The following is an 18,086-nucleotide window of genomic DNA, read 5'->3' on the forward strand; positions in this document are numbered from 1 at the left end:
AACTAACCCCTCAGACTCACATTGAACTGGAGATTTGTATGTATGTATGTATGTCTTTATTTATATAGCGCCATTAGTGTACATAGCGCTTCACATTAGTAATACACGTGACAATCATATAAATAACAAATAGTACAAATAACAGATCATGGGAATAAGTGCTTCAATCATAAAAGTAAAATTTCGGAAGAGGAGTCCCTGCTCCGGAGAGCTTACAATCTAATTGATGGGGAGAACGTACAGAGACAGTAGGAGGGCATTCAGGTAAGTGCGTCAGAAGGGGGCCAAGATTTATGTATCGTGTATAGTATTAGCCACGGTGTTACTCATATGCTTCTTTAAGCAAGTGTGTCTTAAGGTGGGTCTTAAAGGTGGATAGAGAGGGTGCTAGTCGGGTATTGAGGGGAAGGGCATTCCAGAGGTGCGGGGCAGTCAGTGAGAAAGGTATAAGGCGGGAGAGGGCTTTAGATACAAAGGGGGTAGAGAGAAGACATCATTGAGCAGATTGCAAGAGTCGGGATGGTGCATAGTGAGAAATTAGGGCTGAGATGTAAGGAGGGGCAGAAGAGTGTAAAGCTTTAAAAGTGAGGAGGAGAATTGAGTGTGAGATGCGGGATTTGATCGGAAGCCAGGAGAGGGATTTCAGGAGGGGAGACGCGGAGACAGATTTAGGAAAGAGTAGAGTGATTCTGGCAGCAGCGTTAAGGATAGATTGTAGGGGAGACAGGTGAGAGGCAGGAAGGCCGGACAGCAGGAGGTTACAGTAATCGAGGCGGGAGAGAATGAGGGCCTGAGTCAGAGATTTAGCAGTCGAGCAACAGAGGAAAGGGCGTATCTTTGTAATATTGCGGAGGAAAAAGTGACAGGTTTTAGATATGTTTTGAATGTGAGGGGCAAATGTGAGAGAGGAGTCGAGTGTGACCCCTAGGCAGCGTGCTTGGGCTACTGGGTGAATGATGGTACTTCCAACAGTAATGTGGAAGGAGGTAGTAGGGCCAGGTTTGGGAGGAAGTATAAGGAGCTCTGTTTTTACGATGTTAAGTTTCAGTCGGCGAATGGCCATCCAGGATGATATTCCAGAGAGACATTCAGAAACTTTGGTCTGTATAGCAGGTGTAAGGTCAGGGGTTGAGAGGTAAATTTGTGTGTCGTCAGCATAGAATTTGAAGATAGAGACACTCATATCATTAGAATTATACTGCACTGCCCTGTTTCTCTAGCCACGTATAGTGAAATAGAGACACGTACAATAAAAACACCGGTACATATTCACAAACATACAGTAAAAAAACTTGCAAACACACAGCATAGTATTCACAGATGCATAATCATACAACATACAACATACATCTTCACACACATACCATTGTATGCACCATATCTAAGAATGTGTGATCAATTATGTGCTGTTTTTGCCCCCATTCTGCAATCAGAAGACTTTGTCAAATTCTGTCATCCCCGTAGTGACTTGTATTAATGCACTCAAGGGGGGATATTTTTGTTAACGCTCCAAACCTGGAGCCGAAAACACACCAGATTTATTCACGGAAATCTGCGCTCTGCTTTAAAAAGAAATGTATTCAAGGGCTGGTTTGCTCCACCATTTCACCAACAGTTCTGCCGCCAGGAGACTTCCGTACATAACCTCCTATATAAGACTCAGCTCACGGTGACAAGAAGGAGCATGCATCTTTGCTTTGCAAGGGGTTGATGGTTCTTCCGGCTGCACAGGGGGTTAATCCCTTTCATTACTGGAAGGGGTCCTGATCTGGGACCCCATTCTGAGGAAGGCGATTTACCTAGCCAAGTCCCCCGGGCAGGGGGCTTGCTACAGTCTGGGATAGAGCGGTGTGAGCTTTAAACAAAGGGGCCTCTCGTGATGTGTGTGAGCAGCAGACAGTGCTGTGGGAAGACTTGGAAATAAAGTGTCTGATCATTACTAATTCATTTTCTTCTCGTTTCAATAACATGCCGATCAGGCTGAGCACACTGCTATCAGAGGATGCAATCTCGTGTTGCACAGACATTTTATTGAAAAGGGCTTTTGTGTCTCCTCTTGCAATCTCTCCACTCTGGCAAAAAAAACAACCCCTTTTCTCTCACCAGAAGACTGCTTGCAAGCAAAAGGGGAAGGTTTTGATCTTGATGTTTAAATCTAAGGTGCTGATTTTCCAGAAAGATGTGAGATGAGCTTCCCCAGGGGGGGGAGCACTGCAGTTCTGTGCGGGAGATTTTTTTTCTCTTCTTCTTCTTTTCATCACATTTAATTTGCACCAATCGCACCGAGTCGGGGACTCCAATTTTGGAAACGGAAGAGTGGAGTGTGGAGGAGTCCCGGTGGGACGAGGCTCTGGTCTCTGAAGTGGGAGAAGCAGGCTTTTAAGAGCTAGCGACATTTTACTCGAGCACGTCGGATTGGCGGCCTTTCATCAAAGACGTCCCTGTTGCCAGGCTAATATAAAAATACTGCAGCAGACGAGTCAAAGGAATAAATAAAAATGCTGCTGGTAGCAACATGACTTTTTTGTTTTTTTTCCCCTAAATGTGCTGCACAGATGCCCAAAATGTGATAAATAACCTCATTCTTCTCTCTATGGCCTCTAATCAATATATAAGCTGTATACTGCAGTAATAAGCCCTGCAGTAACTACCATTCACTTGAATAGAAGTTAATCCATCATTAACTGTGTGTTACCATGCTTATCACTTTTATTGAATAGTGGCGTATATTTCAGGCACAGAAATAAAGTATCTGCTTTTTGGGCATTTTTTTTTAGTATCGCCTGCTATTCTTGCCCATTATGTACTTTTACGTGCCTGCCAATCTCTTAAAGCTGAGGATCCATTAGTTGTTTTAGTTACTTTTAATTAGAAATAGAGGGTAAGTGGTCTATGTCTGAAGGCAGTTTTGGCGCAAAACTATATTCACCTTTGTATCTATGTATCAAAGCAGGACCTGTAGACCGTTTTATTTCTCCCCTTCCCCCTTCCTCTTGCACCAGCCCTAAGGCTCTGGACATGGTCAGGCAGATGGCGCTGAGCCGCACACCCTCTATGAGGGCGGCTTTAGGAGGCGCTTCCGCAGGCGTGCGGAGGAGACAGATCAATTTAAATTTTGGGGCTGAGGGGAGCAGAGGGCCGGTCATGTGAGCGGTTCGCCCAATGAGGGCGAACCAGCTCCGTGATGTCACTGGCCCGCCCCCAGACACGCCCCCGGACGGCGCGCGCACTAAGGCCAGGGAAAGCATCCGCTTTCCCTCAGCCTCCACACGTCTGCAGTCTCTATGGACTCAGCCTCACCATCAAATCTCGCTTAAGGAAATACCCGCACATTAAAGGAGAACTTCCTGCGCTTTTTTTATTTATTCTTTTTTTTTTAATATATACATAGGACTGGAGCAGGGGGTCTCTGGAGCAGAACGCCATTAATGTCAGCTCCGGGGACCCCCTGCTTCCCGCGATACAGAGGGGGCGCCGGTATCTCAGCAAAGTTTAAAGCTCCCACGTCACGCGGGCCAATAGGTAGCGGAACCTGATGACGTCACGGCTTCCTATTGGCCCACAGGGAGCGGGAGCTTTCAAAAGCGGCCATTATGTGATCCCTGCTAGCCGAGCAGCTACTCGCTGTGCAGCTACTCGCTGAGCTTAGTAAATCCCCATAAGCCATTTTTAAGGGGATACGCCCAGGCCTGCCGTACCTGACCCAGACCTGAGATCGCCTCCCCCACTCTACCACCATTGGGCCAAGCAGCCATTAATCACCCTGGTCAGCTCAACCACTTCCAGCTGTGACAAAAACGTGCTCCCTCTTCTCTCTTCCCCCCCCCCCTTTTTTTTTTTAAAATAACGGAACAAATAGAAGGGGATAAGAACGGTGCACAGAGCAGCAAGATGTGATATCTCATTATAATCTGTGCACCATCCTCTGTGCATCTGTGCACCCCCCCCCCCCCCATGTTGCAAGTTAGGGCACACGAGGTAGCAGTTTTGATACATAGGTGCAGGATGAAAATTGCACCAAAACTGCCTTGATACATAGATGGATAGTAAGCTTTTCAGGGAAGGGACTAGCGCCCTTCCCTAATATTATGATATTTTGCCGGAAGCGTTCGGTTTTATTGAACTAGTGCGTTTGATTTTGATTGGAGCCTCATTCATACATTCAAAATGCGTAACCTTATTGATCCAAGTGTGCAGCAGCGTTTATGCAAGATCTCTGGCAACAGACATATCATAAGTGTTGAAACGGCACGTGATTGCCATGGCAATAAGAGACTTCAGCATCTGATTAATCAGATCACTGAGTTGTAAAGAGACAAGTCAAACCAGCACCTTCCCTTTACAGGAACTCCAGTGCTAATTAGCAGGTGGCAGGAGGGCTGAGGTTAGGAATGTATTGATTTTAGCTGATACCCCAGAACAAGGGGAGGGATATGTGTTATTTCATAGCACACACACACACCTCCTGAGACACCTTTGTGGTTCCTAGAAAATCTCTGAAAAAAATGACGCTGTACTTCAAAAAGGAGGATCAAACACTGTATTATGAGGCTCTGAGTGGGAAAACTTTGGGAATTACTCCAACTTTTCGGTGCAGCAAACCAGCTTGGCTTTGGGGTCTATATACTGTAGATAATGTTGGGGCAAAACCGGGGTATTTTCACCCTGCACCTATGTATCACAGCATTTTGCTCTAAAGGTGTCCGCCTCAGCATGGACCTTGGGGAGCGTTAGTAGGAGGAGTTGGGGGGGGAGTTACATAAGGTGTACAGATTATAATGAGATAGGGGGGGGGACTTGCATAAGGTGTACAGATTATAATGAGATATCTCATTCTGTGTCTCTTTGCTTCACTCATTTTGCCACTGATATTTTGCCGTTTATTTGCCCGTCTAAAATGATCCATATCTACAGTGGTACAAGTCTAACATACTGCATCAGATGTACCTGTTCTTGCATACGCCGCAGCTCTGCTCCATAACACAGAGCGCTGCGTCTAATCACACGTTTCTCTACATTGATACATAGACCCCAAAGAACCAGTTGAAAATCAGGTTTTTTTTTCTTTGATAAATCTGGCACCAAGTTTTGCCAAATCCCCTAAACTAACACCAACTTGAGATCCTGCAGTCAAAGCCAAGTGAAAGCAGTTTGGATCACCCATGGGCGAAATAACCCTCCGAGGCATAAAGGCGTAAAGCAAAGACAGCGAGCCTCAATGCTACATCCAACATGATCAATCATATAGTTAAATGCTTATCTGTTTTTCTCTCATAAGTGAGGGTCACAGTTAAATTCTTTGTTCAAAGCCCTGTGAGCTTGTAGACCTCGTCCAGGTGAGCCCCATCTTCCTGCAAGTCCTAACACTATCTCTGCAAACGTTCTCTTTACCTCTCTAATAGAGGAAGGAGTCTTAATAGACTGGTCACCCACAGCTGCCTCTCTGGACAATCTATTTAAAGGTGCGCAGGGCGAGCTTGGAAACAGGGTGGAGGGGTCAGAAGCTTTACAAAGGTGGTCTGCAAGCTTACAAATGCTTTGGCCAAAGACTTTAACTAAGTAACCCGCACTTACAGTACATAGTTAGATATTCTCTCACTTATGAGGAATACGGATAAGTATTTAACTGCAGGAGGGCCCCAGTCATGCGGCGGGTTCCGTGCTAAGGACCCGCCGCAAAGCGAAAATCGCCGAAAAACGGATTATGTGCGCATGCGCAGGCGGGCAATGCGTCGTTCTACGCATGCGCAACATCGGCAAAGCCCCTAATTCTGCGCGTGCGCAACCCCGCATCGGCCATTTCTGCGCATGCGCGACATTGGTCCGGCCTGTTCTGCGCATGTGCAGACATGGCGGCCCCCTTCTCGGTACCGGCGGATCGGCGGATCGCCGAAAAAGCTGTGCACCGAGAAGCGGTGCCTTGCTGTATATGCTTTGTCATGTTGGATGTAGCATTGAGGCTCTCTATCTGTTGTTTCTACATTGTCACAGACCCAGTAGTACTCCTTTTTGACATACATATATGGAGGCGTACCTACCTACCTACCTACCTACCTACCCACTCAGCAGTGTTATAATGACCCTGTTCATGTGTTCTCACTTGCTTGTCTGTCACTGGCAGCAATGCCTGCACAATGTAGTGGTAATGTGCCTGCTCTCAAGCCGTTCTGTATCTCTTGCAGTGAAAGCCACTTAGAAGCTCGAGATAGATAACTAGCGATAATTCAGAGTCTTTTCGTAAATGGATGTTTTTCTTATTTTATGGTGGTCTGTGTATCACGGTTATTGATCCCAAATTGTACTATTATTTTAACCGTACTTCACTCTTATTTGCTTGTCATTTTTCTCCTTCCCGTCTATTGCTGTGCGCCCATGGACATCCTAAACATGACTAACTAATGCCGAGAAGCCTGGCAATTATTCAATAATGTCTTTTCTACTGTGTAAATCAAATGTAATAATCGGGTTTTTTTAACTTTGAGTTATTTTATTTTTTGAGACATTGGACAAAATACTATTGGCAACAACTTCAGAAGAAACAGCAATTGATACATATCTTCCCATTACCATATATGTTTCAAGAAATGTGTGCCATAAATTCCTGCTATTATTTCCCCCCTATTATTCTGTATGGCTGTTCATGGTGAATTCGATCATTTTTATTTGTTCCTTTTTAATTCTGAAAAAAGTGACAAAAACCCTCCACAGTAAAGCATATAGCAAATGGAAATATTACTGTGTGCTCATTTACATGTCTTAGACAGGTCTGCAACCCCGCCTTTCACCATTATCACCCAGCACACAGTGCTTCCACTGCAGCAGGGGATTCTGGGAAATGACATGCAAATGAGCACACAGTGCCATCCTTTGCTTCAAAACCATTTTATATATATATATATTTTTTTTTTAAGAGATTCTGCAATAGTATTTTAGAAATTCAGGACCTTTGAAGAAAAATGTAATATCATGAAAATGAAAGTATTCCCAGAGCTTTTTGATGCAGGAAACAGAACCGTGGCAAGAATAGGGGGGGGGGGGGGGGGGGGAGAGAGGGAACATGGCACAGAAGAAAGGAATGTTTTGTGTCCTGGAGTAACAAATGTGGATTTTCTAGAACAGGGGCACGGTTTCTTGTGCAGTAATTCCAATCCAGTGCTACTGCAAATGCTATTTACAGCCGGGGACATATTCCAATTTCTGTGGTTTGATATTTCAGGAGCGGCTCAGTGAGTACAGACACTGACTGCAAACAATGACACGGAGTTTGAATCCGGGGAGCCTGGTTCAACTCCCGGTGTGCGCTCCTTGTGACCGTGGGGAAGTCACTTTATCTCCCTGTGCCTCAGGCACCAACAACATAGAGTGTAAGCTCATCTGTCCTATGTGCTGCGTACCACGCACATGTGCAGTTCTGCTGTGTCGTAGGAGGTTGTACTTTTCTACATGTGTCTGTTTTAGCACACAGTACAGTAGGGAGGAGCGGCTCAGTGAGTAAAGACACCGACTCTGCAAACAATGACACTGAGTTTGAAGCAGGATAGCAATTCCCGGTGTCGGCTCCTTCTGGCCTTGGGCAGGACTCATCTGGGCAGGGACTGATAGAATCCCTATGTGCTGCGTACCGTGCGCTATACTGTAACTGTGACGCTCTTTGAGTCCCATTGAGAGAAAAGCGCTATATGAAATAAAGTTATTTATTATAATGACCGTTACTCGGGACCGGCTTGGAAAATCAGGGGTTCCGATGCACACCGAGTGCAGGACCTCACCGGAGCTCCACCTGTGGGGCGGTTGCGGCAGCAGGAGCCCACCTGGGGGGGGGTCCTGAAGTTGGGCCCGGCTTCCGTGAATATCACCTGGGTGGACTCTCGGGGGCGAGTGCGGGACCTGGTGCAGTCGCACCGATGGTAACACTGTCAAGCCAGCTCTGCGGTGACTGCACATAACCAATGTCCATCAATGCAAAATCCCACATCCTCTACACTAGAGGTGCGCAAAGGGGGGGTGCGAGATTTTCCAGGTGGGTGGGGGTGTGTCGGTTACCCCCCCCCCCCCCAAGGCATTTAAATTAAATGCCGGGGGACCGCACGGGGCCTCTGTAACTTCTCCTACCTTGTCATCGTCGACGCGTCGACATGGTAACCCGGTGTCAAATGACGCAGCAGGGTCACGTGATGCTGGAGCCGTGTGCAATTAAATGCAATGAAATGATAGAATTGTAATGTGTACAGTAATGTGCTACTGTGTCAATTTCAGGTGTTTAAAAACCAGAACACTAAAATGCCATTTTCTGCACTCGCGTCTAAAGGCGGTACATTTGGAAGAAATCGCGCGCCATCACATGGGTATTCCGAGGTATACACTGCGTGAAGTGTTCGAATAACGGCCGCTGCATCTGTACACAGATTTATCTTATTTTCAAGCTTTCACAAAAGTCCCTTCTTCAGGTGGTTTTTGTGGGGGACCTTTGTGGTCCTGACAGCTTGTACGCTTTTTTACCCATGAGTTAGCATTAAAGGTCTGAGGCCCACCTCACTTATACATCCTCTATTTGTTCAACATCGATACCCCATGATTACTCCTGGCAAACCTGCCCTTTAACAGGGATTATTGCACAGGAGGAGAAAGACATGTAGCCCCAAAATTACACAGGGCTACACAGGTTATGACCGAGTAACATACATTAGAAGCGACATATATTATGCTTAACAGAAATGATTACCAGTGCCACATGCCTTTTAGTGAAGCAACATTCACGGCTGCCGAATGGGAGGGATTGCTCGGACAACTGTTCCGGCAGCTGTTGGGGGCCCAGCCGGTGATGGAAATTGGGCCCAGCTGCGGGGCACCTCTCCCTGTGTGCGTCCGAATTTTACCTTGAGGGTGGCCCCGGTGCCGCGCCTATCCCGGGGCTGGGAGGGAGGGGATTGAGTGCGGGGAGGGGGGATTGAGTTTGAAGAAGGGAGGGGGATTGAGTGTGAGGCGAGGGATGGGGAATTGAGTGTAGGGAGAGAGAGGCTGAGTGAGGGGGTGAGGGAGAGGGGGTGAGTGAGCAAAAGGGATGTCAGAGGGGAAGAGGAGGTGTAAGAGGGAGGGGGAAAGGTTGGGGTGTAAGAGCGGGAAGGGGGAGAGAGTGTAAGCGAGAGAGGGGGGAAAGGTGGGCGATACAGGGGGAGTGAGAGATAGAGGAGGGAGAGAAATACATGGGGGGGAGGGAGAGAATGAGAGTGTGAGAAGTGGGGGAGAAATAGAGGTGGGTGAGAGCAAGGAGGTGTGTGAGAGGTGGGGGTGTAAAAAAAATGGGGGATCCTGATATGGGGGACCCCGGAGGATACTCTAGTCCTGGGCCCCAGGAAATCTGTCGGTGGCCCTGGCAACATTATACAAGAAGGCAGCAAAAAGTCCTGAAAACCCTGGACTTTATCCAGACAGAGATGCATGTGAGAGAAACCTGGATAGCAGATGTGGCAAGAAGTGCCCTTTATTACTTAATGCTGTTTTAGTACTTGAGTTCAGAATACTAAAGTAAAAGGGGGGAGAGCCAGCAGGGAGGAAAATGAAGTCTCTGTGACTGGTACAATCAAATACTTTAGAGCAGTGACACTCAACTTGCGGCTTGGGGATACATGCTATTTTTCAAGAAACTGAGGGGGGCTCTTTTTAAATCATAGAATGTTCAAAACAGCACAGACTGGAATAGAGAAACCACTCAAAGGATACACTTATAACAAAAGAACATTGGGATGTGGATTTTTTAGACTCTGCTCGTTGCCAAAGTGGCCCTCTCAGAGTTACACAGACTGTGCGAAATAGCTTTAGAGGATAAAAAAAAATATCAATCCATTTCTTTTATCAGAAAGAATACAAAGACGCACCAGGGATCAGTAAATTAAGTTTAACAAACAGAGATATACAGTGTAATTATTGCAGACTCGCACTTACAGATAGATAGAAGTTGGTTTAAAAAAAACCATAATGTTGTCACGGAAGAAGGGTCGAGAGAAACGGTTTGTGTGTTCGGGAATCACACGGGGTTGATCTCAGATGGAACTCCGCCAGAGAGCAGTAAGAGTCTCTATCAGAGCTGGTCTACCATGTGACCAATGAAAAGTACGCGATACGTTACATTAAATACGCGTTTCGCACGGGGTGGGCTTCATCAGGGAGTCACGTTTAAGGATCAGAGCCTCACATTAAATACCCTGCTCCACCAATCAAAAGAAGCCACTGTAAATTCATGGCGAGCTTGAGCACTTAATGTACATTTATATTCAGATACATTCATATAATAGTGCTACATGTGCAAGAGCAACAATGGGAACAATTGAATAAATGTGAATAAAAGTGCTAACAGTGCATGAAAACCAATAATTATATTATAACTAAATAAATATATAAAATGCTATACGTGATTAAATAAATACTAAATATACAAGTATTTATTGCTTAAGTAGCGCTATTATATATGTTTTATATAACCAAGGCAAAACAATCTTGTAATTTTTATATAGTTGTGAATATTTTATATTTTCTATCTCTCCCCCCCCCCTCTTTTTCTCTCTGTCCCCCACACACACACTCCCCCTCTCCCCATTCTCTGTCCCCCTCCATCCCCCCATTCTTTCCCCATCGGTTCCTCCATTCTCCCTTCCACCATTATTGTCTCACCCCCCCCCTATTTTCTCTTCCTCTCTCTCCCCCATTCTCTCACTCCACCCTCCCCCACCAGTCTCTCACTCCCCCTGCCCCCACCAGTCTCACTCCCCCACCAGTTTCTCTAATTTCCCCCTTCCCCCTAACAGTTTCTCTGACTCCCCCCTCCCCAAGTCTCTCTCACCCCCCTCCCCAAGTCTCTCACCCCCCCCCGTCTTTTTCACCCCCCATCCTAAATCTTTCACTCCCTCCCTACTGAAATCTCTCACTCCCCGCAAGTCTCTCTCACCCCCCTCCCCACGTCTCTTTAACTCCACTCTCTAACAAGTCTCTCGCTTCCCTCCCTCTCCAAGTACCTCTCACTCCCCTGCCACCCCAAATCTCTCTCCCAAGTCTTCTCCCCACAAGTCTCTCTGTCACCCCTCCCCAATTCCCTACCAATGGAGAAAGTCCCCCCTCTACTGCCGCCGCTATCACACTCTCTCCTGCTCCCTCCTCTGTCGCTCTCCTCTTTCGCCCCTGCCACCCCGCTCTCTCCTGCTCCCTACTCTGCCGATCTCCTCTTGTGCTGCCGCCGACATTGCGTTTCCTCCTGCTCCCTCCGCTAAGAGCTTACTATCTAAGTGGCATGTTGGAAGACTTAAAGAGACTGGAGGGAATAAGTGCAGTTCTGATAAGGGGTGATGGAATGGGAACCGAGAAGGCATGTGGTCGAGGGAGAAGAGAAGAGCAGCTCAGAAACTTCCAACTATGTAACGGGAGGAAAGGAGTCAAGAGTGCAAGAAGGAGGTTTAGGCCAGAGGAGAGGGAAGGGACAGAAGGAATCTCATTGTGGATAGCATTCACCTTGCCTTTAAAGTGGTCTTGAGTAAAAGGGATGAGAGGTGGGAGAAGGATGGAGGAGGGGGGCAAATGCAAAGAATACAGTATATAGATATATATTTTTAATTTATTTTTTGCTTTCATTGTATTTATGGTATGTTATGCAAACAACCAGTATTATTTCTGGGGCTCAGTAAATATGGCCACAATTGTATACAGGCTGATCTCTTGCCCCACAATATCCACTATGCCATAGCAATTTTTGCAGCACTTTTTTCCTCAGTCAGTCGAGATTAAACATGTGCTGCAGTGGTGCTGCCTAGCTTTCAGCTCCAACTGGGAAAGCTGCTAAACATATATACAGTATCATTCTAGATATGATAGTGAATGTGTTATTTAGGGAAGTGCTTTCAGATGGCAGTGCTGCTGTTTGGACATCTCAGACTGGCTCAGTTGCTAGCCTTGCACTGTGGAGCTGGAGAGCAAGTAATGCACTTAGGGGCAGATCCATCAAGCTCTGGTGTGGGTTGGGGCAATGGTTTTCAAACCTCTCCTCGGGAGGCCTGAGCCAGGCCGGGTCTGTGAGGCAACCAACCAATGGTCTATGCGTATGCAAATTAAGTGAATGTACCTGTGTGCAAGTGCATTGCTTATCCCTAACAGCTGATCTGGCAGGGGTTCGCTGAGGAGAGGTTGGAAAACCACTGGGTCTGGGCACCCTATACGGCGTTAACTCCCATTCAAATCAATAGGAGTGAACGCCGGATCGGGTGCGCTAACCCGTGCCTGCACTTAAAAAAACGCGCCCCTGAGATCTATCGATGAATGCAAAGCAAAGTGCGCTTTGCCACACGGCAATGTACTGTATTGTTCCATTTTCTACTTGAACCTGCAGCAAAAGCAAAACGCTTATTAATGATGTTTCTTGCAGTGGACGGGGAGGTCTATTTACACCACTTTAGACCGGGCAGAGTCCTGATGCTAAGTCAGGGGAAATAAATGATAAAGACGAATGCAGAATCTGATGCAGCTCATTACTTGACAGATGTAGCCCCCTTCACATGACCTCTGACCACGGCAGCGAAAAGGGGTTTGCCCTGCGACCCCTGCGCCACTGTCCCACCACTAGGTGTTTTACATTGACAGCCGCTTGCAGGGAGAGTAGGACCACCACTGATCGTAGCCGCAGGGGAGCGTAGCAGGCTACATCTGTATGTGGGATCTCACCACTCCTCCCTAACTCCTGAATGGGACGCTCCCCAAATCGCTAACTGAGGGCGAAAGAGGCCCATATTTACTAACTGGTGCAATGCCATAAGACACCTTCATGTCCCAGAAGACACATTGCAGCCTATTCAAGTGCTCCGACTGCCAGGTGTCTCCCAGTCCCGGAAAGTGTCTTACGGAGCGGCAGCGCTTAGTAAACATGGGCCAAAGTGCGCTCATACTGTACATTGATTCAGGATTAAAATAATCCTTGTAGCATCATTTTAGGAGCAAAGTTGCCTTTATCCGTAGACCTTTTAATGTGCTCATTTGTTCAAGCCCACCGTGTAAAAATAGTCCAGTGTTTGAGAGACTGGGCCAAGCTTCTGCAGCCCCGTGTGAAACATGTGGTCCGACTCTTGAGTGTTTTCTGGCAGAAAAAGAAATGGACTCTGTCTTTTAAGTATACAACGAGGCTCGCTTATCATGCCCGCCCTGGAGAAAAGCGGCTCATTAAGGATTCAGCGACTGCTTCCATGTGCTGCGCCTGTAAGAGCCCTACTGGTGTCAGCGCCTGTGTCACAAATAAGACTAGCTGGAAATCCATTTTAAAAAAGAGTCTTAGCAGGGAGGGGGAGATTTTCACTTATGTACGTAAACTGTTTCAGGACGAGATTTTAAATAATGCATATTTATGTTGTTATGAATTCCCTTTAACAGTTCACTGCCGTACAGAAGTTGCAATTAAATGGGGGGAAAAAAACGTAGCAATATAACACCTTCACGCATTGCTTCTTTTAATGGCGCTTCGTTATTTAAGGTATACTGCGCTTGCTGCTTTTGAGTAGTGCTAATTAGTGGCTCAGAAAAGAAAGTTGAGGTCATTCCGATGTTTATTAATCAGGATGAAGTTGGTTTTGAAGGCACAAGTTCATATATGTATGTGATTTGTAGATTGTTTCATAAATGACTCATAATTCCTTTCCCTCTTCTCTCTTCTCAGGATGTTACCTGAATCTGTTCTTGGTACTTATTGGGCTGCAGCTTCCATTCATTTCCTCCTGCCCCATAAACTGTGTATGTTACCCCTCACCCATGACCGTCAGCTGCCAGGCCCACAACTTTGGATCCATTCCGGAGGGGATTCCGGAGATCAGCGAGAGGATTTTTCTGCAAAACAACCAGATCACTATGCTCCTCCGAGGGCACTTCAGCCCTTCCCTGGTTACCCTCTGGCTCTACTCCAACAACATCACCTTCATAGACCCGGCCACATTTGAGGGCTTTGACAATTTGGAAGAGCTGGATCTGGGGGACAATCGCTACTTAAGGGCTTTAGCTGCAGAGACCTTCCAAGGCTTGTCCAGACTTCATGCCTTGTACCTGTACAAATGTGGTCTCAGCTCCTTGCCCAGTGGGATATTCAGTGGCCTCCACAGCTTGCAGTTCCTTTACTTGCAGGATAACCACATAGAGGTGCTCCAAGATGACATTTTCATAGATTTGGTCAACCTCAGCCACCTCTTCCTGCATGGTAACAAGCTCTGGAGCCTTCATCAAAACACATTCAGGGGGCTGGTCAACCTGGATCGGCTTCTTATCCATCAAAACCAACTTCAGTGGATTCACAGGACTGCTTTCCATGACCTCAAGCGACTGACCACCCTCTTCCTCTTTAATAACAGCATCTCAGAACTTCAAGGGGAGTGCTTGGCCCACCTGTCTGCCCTGGAGTTTCTCAGGCTTAATGGTAACCCTTGGGACTGTGGTTGCAAGGCTAGGTCCCTCTGGGAATGGTTACGTAGGTTTAGGGGCTCCAGCTCTAATGTTATATGTGAATCCCCAGAGGAGATGGAAGGTAATGACCTCAAGCTTCTCAAAGCAGAAGACTTCATGCACTGCTCAGGCTCAGAATCCCTTCACCAGATCAAGACACACACATTCAGCACCACGCATCGGATTGCACCCAAAGGCCACCACTCGCATCATTCCTCTAAAGAGAAAGGAAAGGATCTAGACCTGGGTCTGCACCAAAATGAGCCAGCTGCCCCTCCAGATCCTCGTCCTGGCACCAGGAAGCCAGGGAAGAACTGTACCAGTCATAAGAACCGGAACCGGATTTCAAAACCCGTGTCTGGGAAGAGCGCGCATGATCTTCAGGATTATGTGCCCGATTATTATCATAAATTCAACTTCGACCCTATGCCCACTGCTTCCACTAAGAGGAAGGCCAAATGTACACGGAGGACGCCGATCAGGGTACCCAGTGGAGTACAGCAGGCAGCAGACAATAGTTGTGAGGGGGTCAGGGTGTCCCTGCTACTTTTCCTCCTGGTGTTAGCCGTCATTATCCGCTGATCTTCTGTGGAAGGACCTCTCGCTACTGCCACCACTTTCCAAAGGACCAGCGTTACTTTTTGTTATTCTTATTTAGTTTATATGGAGGACTTGACACAGAGGAGAAATTAATGTTGCTTCTGGTGGTCTCCTGGCTTGTATCTGTGGATTATTATCATGAACTGGATGCAGCCGGAGTTGGGGGCGGGGGGAGGGAAGCATTATCACAAGCCTACCACATGCAGCCCCAACTTTGCACGTACAAAGGGCAACACCTTTCAAGGGAAATCGCAGAAAAAGATCATCTTATCCATTCTTGTTAACAACTTGACATGCAAAAAAAAGGGCATTCTTGCTGATCCCTCCTGTTAAAAAGATTCCCTGGATTTAGAGAGGGAAAATGAGTGTAAAGAAAAACATGACAACATTAGTACCAATTAGGCCTCTTGCATATATTGACATTGTGTAAGTGTGACACCAGAGAGACACAACTGGTTCTGTTGGCCTATCCAGATCCGTTATTGGTCTTTGGGCCAATGTTGTTCAGAAGACAATCTACAATTCCTGAAAAACTCAGGCATATTTATCTATATATAGCAGGGCTCAGCTGCCGTGCTACCAAAGGAAGGTTGCAAACATACAATAGGACTTGTTAAAATAAAATAGAGAAAAGATTCCTACAGGCAGCCTGTTTATTTTGTATCTGTATTCACATAGTTATTTAAAGGCACAGTCCTTTCTCCTTCTACCCTCTGTCCCAGATATTTATATGTGCGTCTATAAATGTTTTAACAGCTATATCTGAAAAGCGTAACTTTGGAAGCAGAGAATTGTGCTGTCCAATTTATAGCAAATAGACATGATTGGCTTTGAGCTTTGAAAACAGTGGCAGCTCTGCTTAGTTATCCAGGGGGATGTATACCCTGTGGATCAAAGCTGCCACAGAAGTGTGCATAGACAGTGCTGCGAGGACCATCAAGGGAGCACTGCAGATCATGTTCTGCATGAAACACCAGTCCATATCCCAGGGGGGGGAAATAACTTACTCCAAAGATATATTAGTAGACGGGGGTATCAGAGTGGGCTGGGTGGAGGCCGAGGGGACATAAAAGAGTATGAGTAAAATTAGTGTTACATGATACACAGCCATAGAGGTCTGTTTCCTGGGAGGAAGCAGAACGTGGAAGGAAGATGTCTTCATGGAGATCTTTCACAAGGGGAGAGAAAAAGCTTGCTCCCAACAGTGTTAGTTTAGAGTGAGCCTTATAGCTGGACTAAAGGTATTCACAGCATTAGGGTTAAGCCTCATAGGCAATGACCCTGGAGAGGTGATGCTGACACAACAAAGCCCCATGGGTTTCTTCCCAACAAAGAACGCCTCCTTTTGGGCCAGTCACTCTCCTGAGTGAGACTGGGGAAAGAGAACTTTAGAAAGGGCCCAAGAGAAGCTGATTTAAGACAACTGAGCCAATGGGCAGTAATGGTCAGGTAGTCACCGTCTCCATGACCACTACGACAGTACAACTACCCCCGCACCCCAACAAATCTAACCCTCTACAGTACTGGCCATTAGCCCTACTAGCCAAAGGTGGCTAATAGTGTTAATAGTGAACATCAACACAATATACAATATGATCCCAAGCCCCCACCCCCCCTAAAAAAAAATACCAATACACATTATGTGTGTGTAATATATACTATATATATCACTTGGCGAGGATGTGGTGGGGGGGTTGTCTGTCGCTCATCTATCAAACTGGTAGGAGAAGGGTGGGCTATACTGTAGTTTTCATTCATCATGTCCTTGAAGACAGAAGCTTCATAGAGGGCACAGTTGTCTCTGGTTTAGCTCTACAGGATGCCCAGTGCTGCTAAGTGTGAGACTATCAAATGTTTTTACTCCAGTTATGCAATGAGCAAAAAAGAAATACCCCGCGATTTTCATTATCAAAAACGGGGTTGTTTTTGCACTGGAGCAAGACTAGATTAAAAACAATGATAGATTAACCATCCGCCGGGTAAGCAGTAGCAGTGTTAATCAGATATAGATAACAGATCTAGTTGGTGTTGCACACACACACACACAAAAAAATGTTATTTCCTTATCAGAGAATTTGTGTGAAAAGAAGAAAACACTGAAATAAACTAAAATAAAAAATAGCCTTGGGTATAATAAAAAAAAAATCTCTGTTTGCTTTTTTTTTTTAATGTAGTTTGGAACGACAATGCTTTGCAGCCTCTTTTCATTCTCCGGTTTCATTGTCCCTGTATGTACAGTATTTCTATGAAATGGTTATAATGTCTTATTACCATATTCGGATGTGTTGATCGTTGAGTATTACACTCCTAATGGCCCCTAACATTGTATTCTTGATGTGATATATTGTATCTGTGGAGTCTCAGTGTGCCTATTATCTAATCAAAGAGGCAAACAAATGATAGGCAAATTGGATTTTTGTTCCTCCTTAACAGTGCTCTGAGCAGAGAGTTCAGGACTTAGCAGAGGGTAGAACGCACTCTCCCGCATTCATTCCCAGAGATTTTACTCTGATACATTCTGCCAGCTTTATAAACAGGGACAGCAAAATGTAATCGAGTTAGAAACCCGTGTTTTTAAGATAGCTTTAGAGATTTGCTCTCTTTTTCAAAAATAGAATTCCGTGGCCAAGAATTCACTCTTTCCTACCTGGTCATACACACGGCGCTAACAATATACTGTATATCACAACGGTGTGGGGTGCACGCCCGCTTACCAGCCGTACCCTTCTCCCAACATACATTATTGCTGCTAATCCTTACTGCTCAAACCTTACAGAAATTGTATATTTTCTCACATATTGCTGACAGTGTATTACAGAAGGATTTTTAGAAGTTCAATAACTCCCTGCCCCATGAGCGACCATATAAATTTGGTGCCCACGGGGATAAATTGACTTTGCCAAGGCCTGTTAAAGCTAACGCCAACTACAAAGGCGGCGGAATTACCTCCCGACCATTCCTTCTGTAACCCACATCCAACATAGGGAGACGAACACCTCCAGTGGGAGAACATTCTCCCACAGGAGAAA

General features: G+C 46.1%; 1 protein-coding gene across 2 annotated transcripts in view; it reads left to right on the plus strand.

The window, feature by feature from the left end:
* Positions 1-17,234, plus strand: part of RTN4RL1 (reticulon 4 receptor like 1) — a 109,707-nt gene extending 92,473 nt beyond the window's left edge. The window contains exon 2 of one of the 2 annotated variants that reach the window (XM_075589299.1): positions 13,685-17,207. In XM_075589299.1, the coding sequence (XP_075445414.1) occupies positions 13,685-15,039 (1,355 nt within the window). In that variant the 3' untranslated portion in view covers positions 15,040-17,207. Of the gene's footprint in view, positions 1-13,684 lie in introns of both variants that reach the window. The other variant, XM_075589300.1, reaches the window with a different exon arrangement.
* The last annotated feature ends 852 nt before the right edge of the window (positions 17,235-18,086 follow it).

Source organism: Ascaphus truei, chromosome 3, assembly GCF_040206685.1.
Source record: "Ascaphus truei isolate aAscTru1 chromosome 3, aAscTru1.hap1, whole genome shotgun sequence".
NCBI lineage: Eukaryota > Metazoa > Chordata > Amphibia > Anura > Ascaphidae > Ascaphus > Ascaphus truei.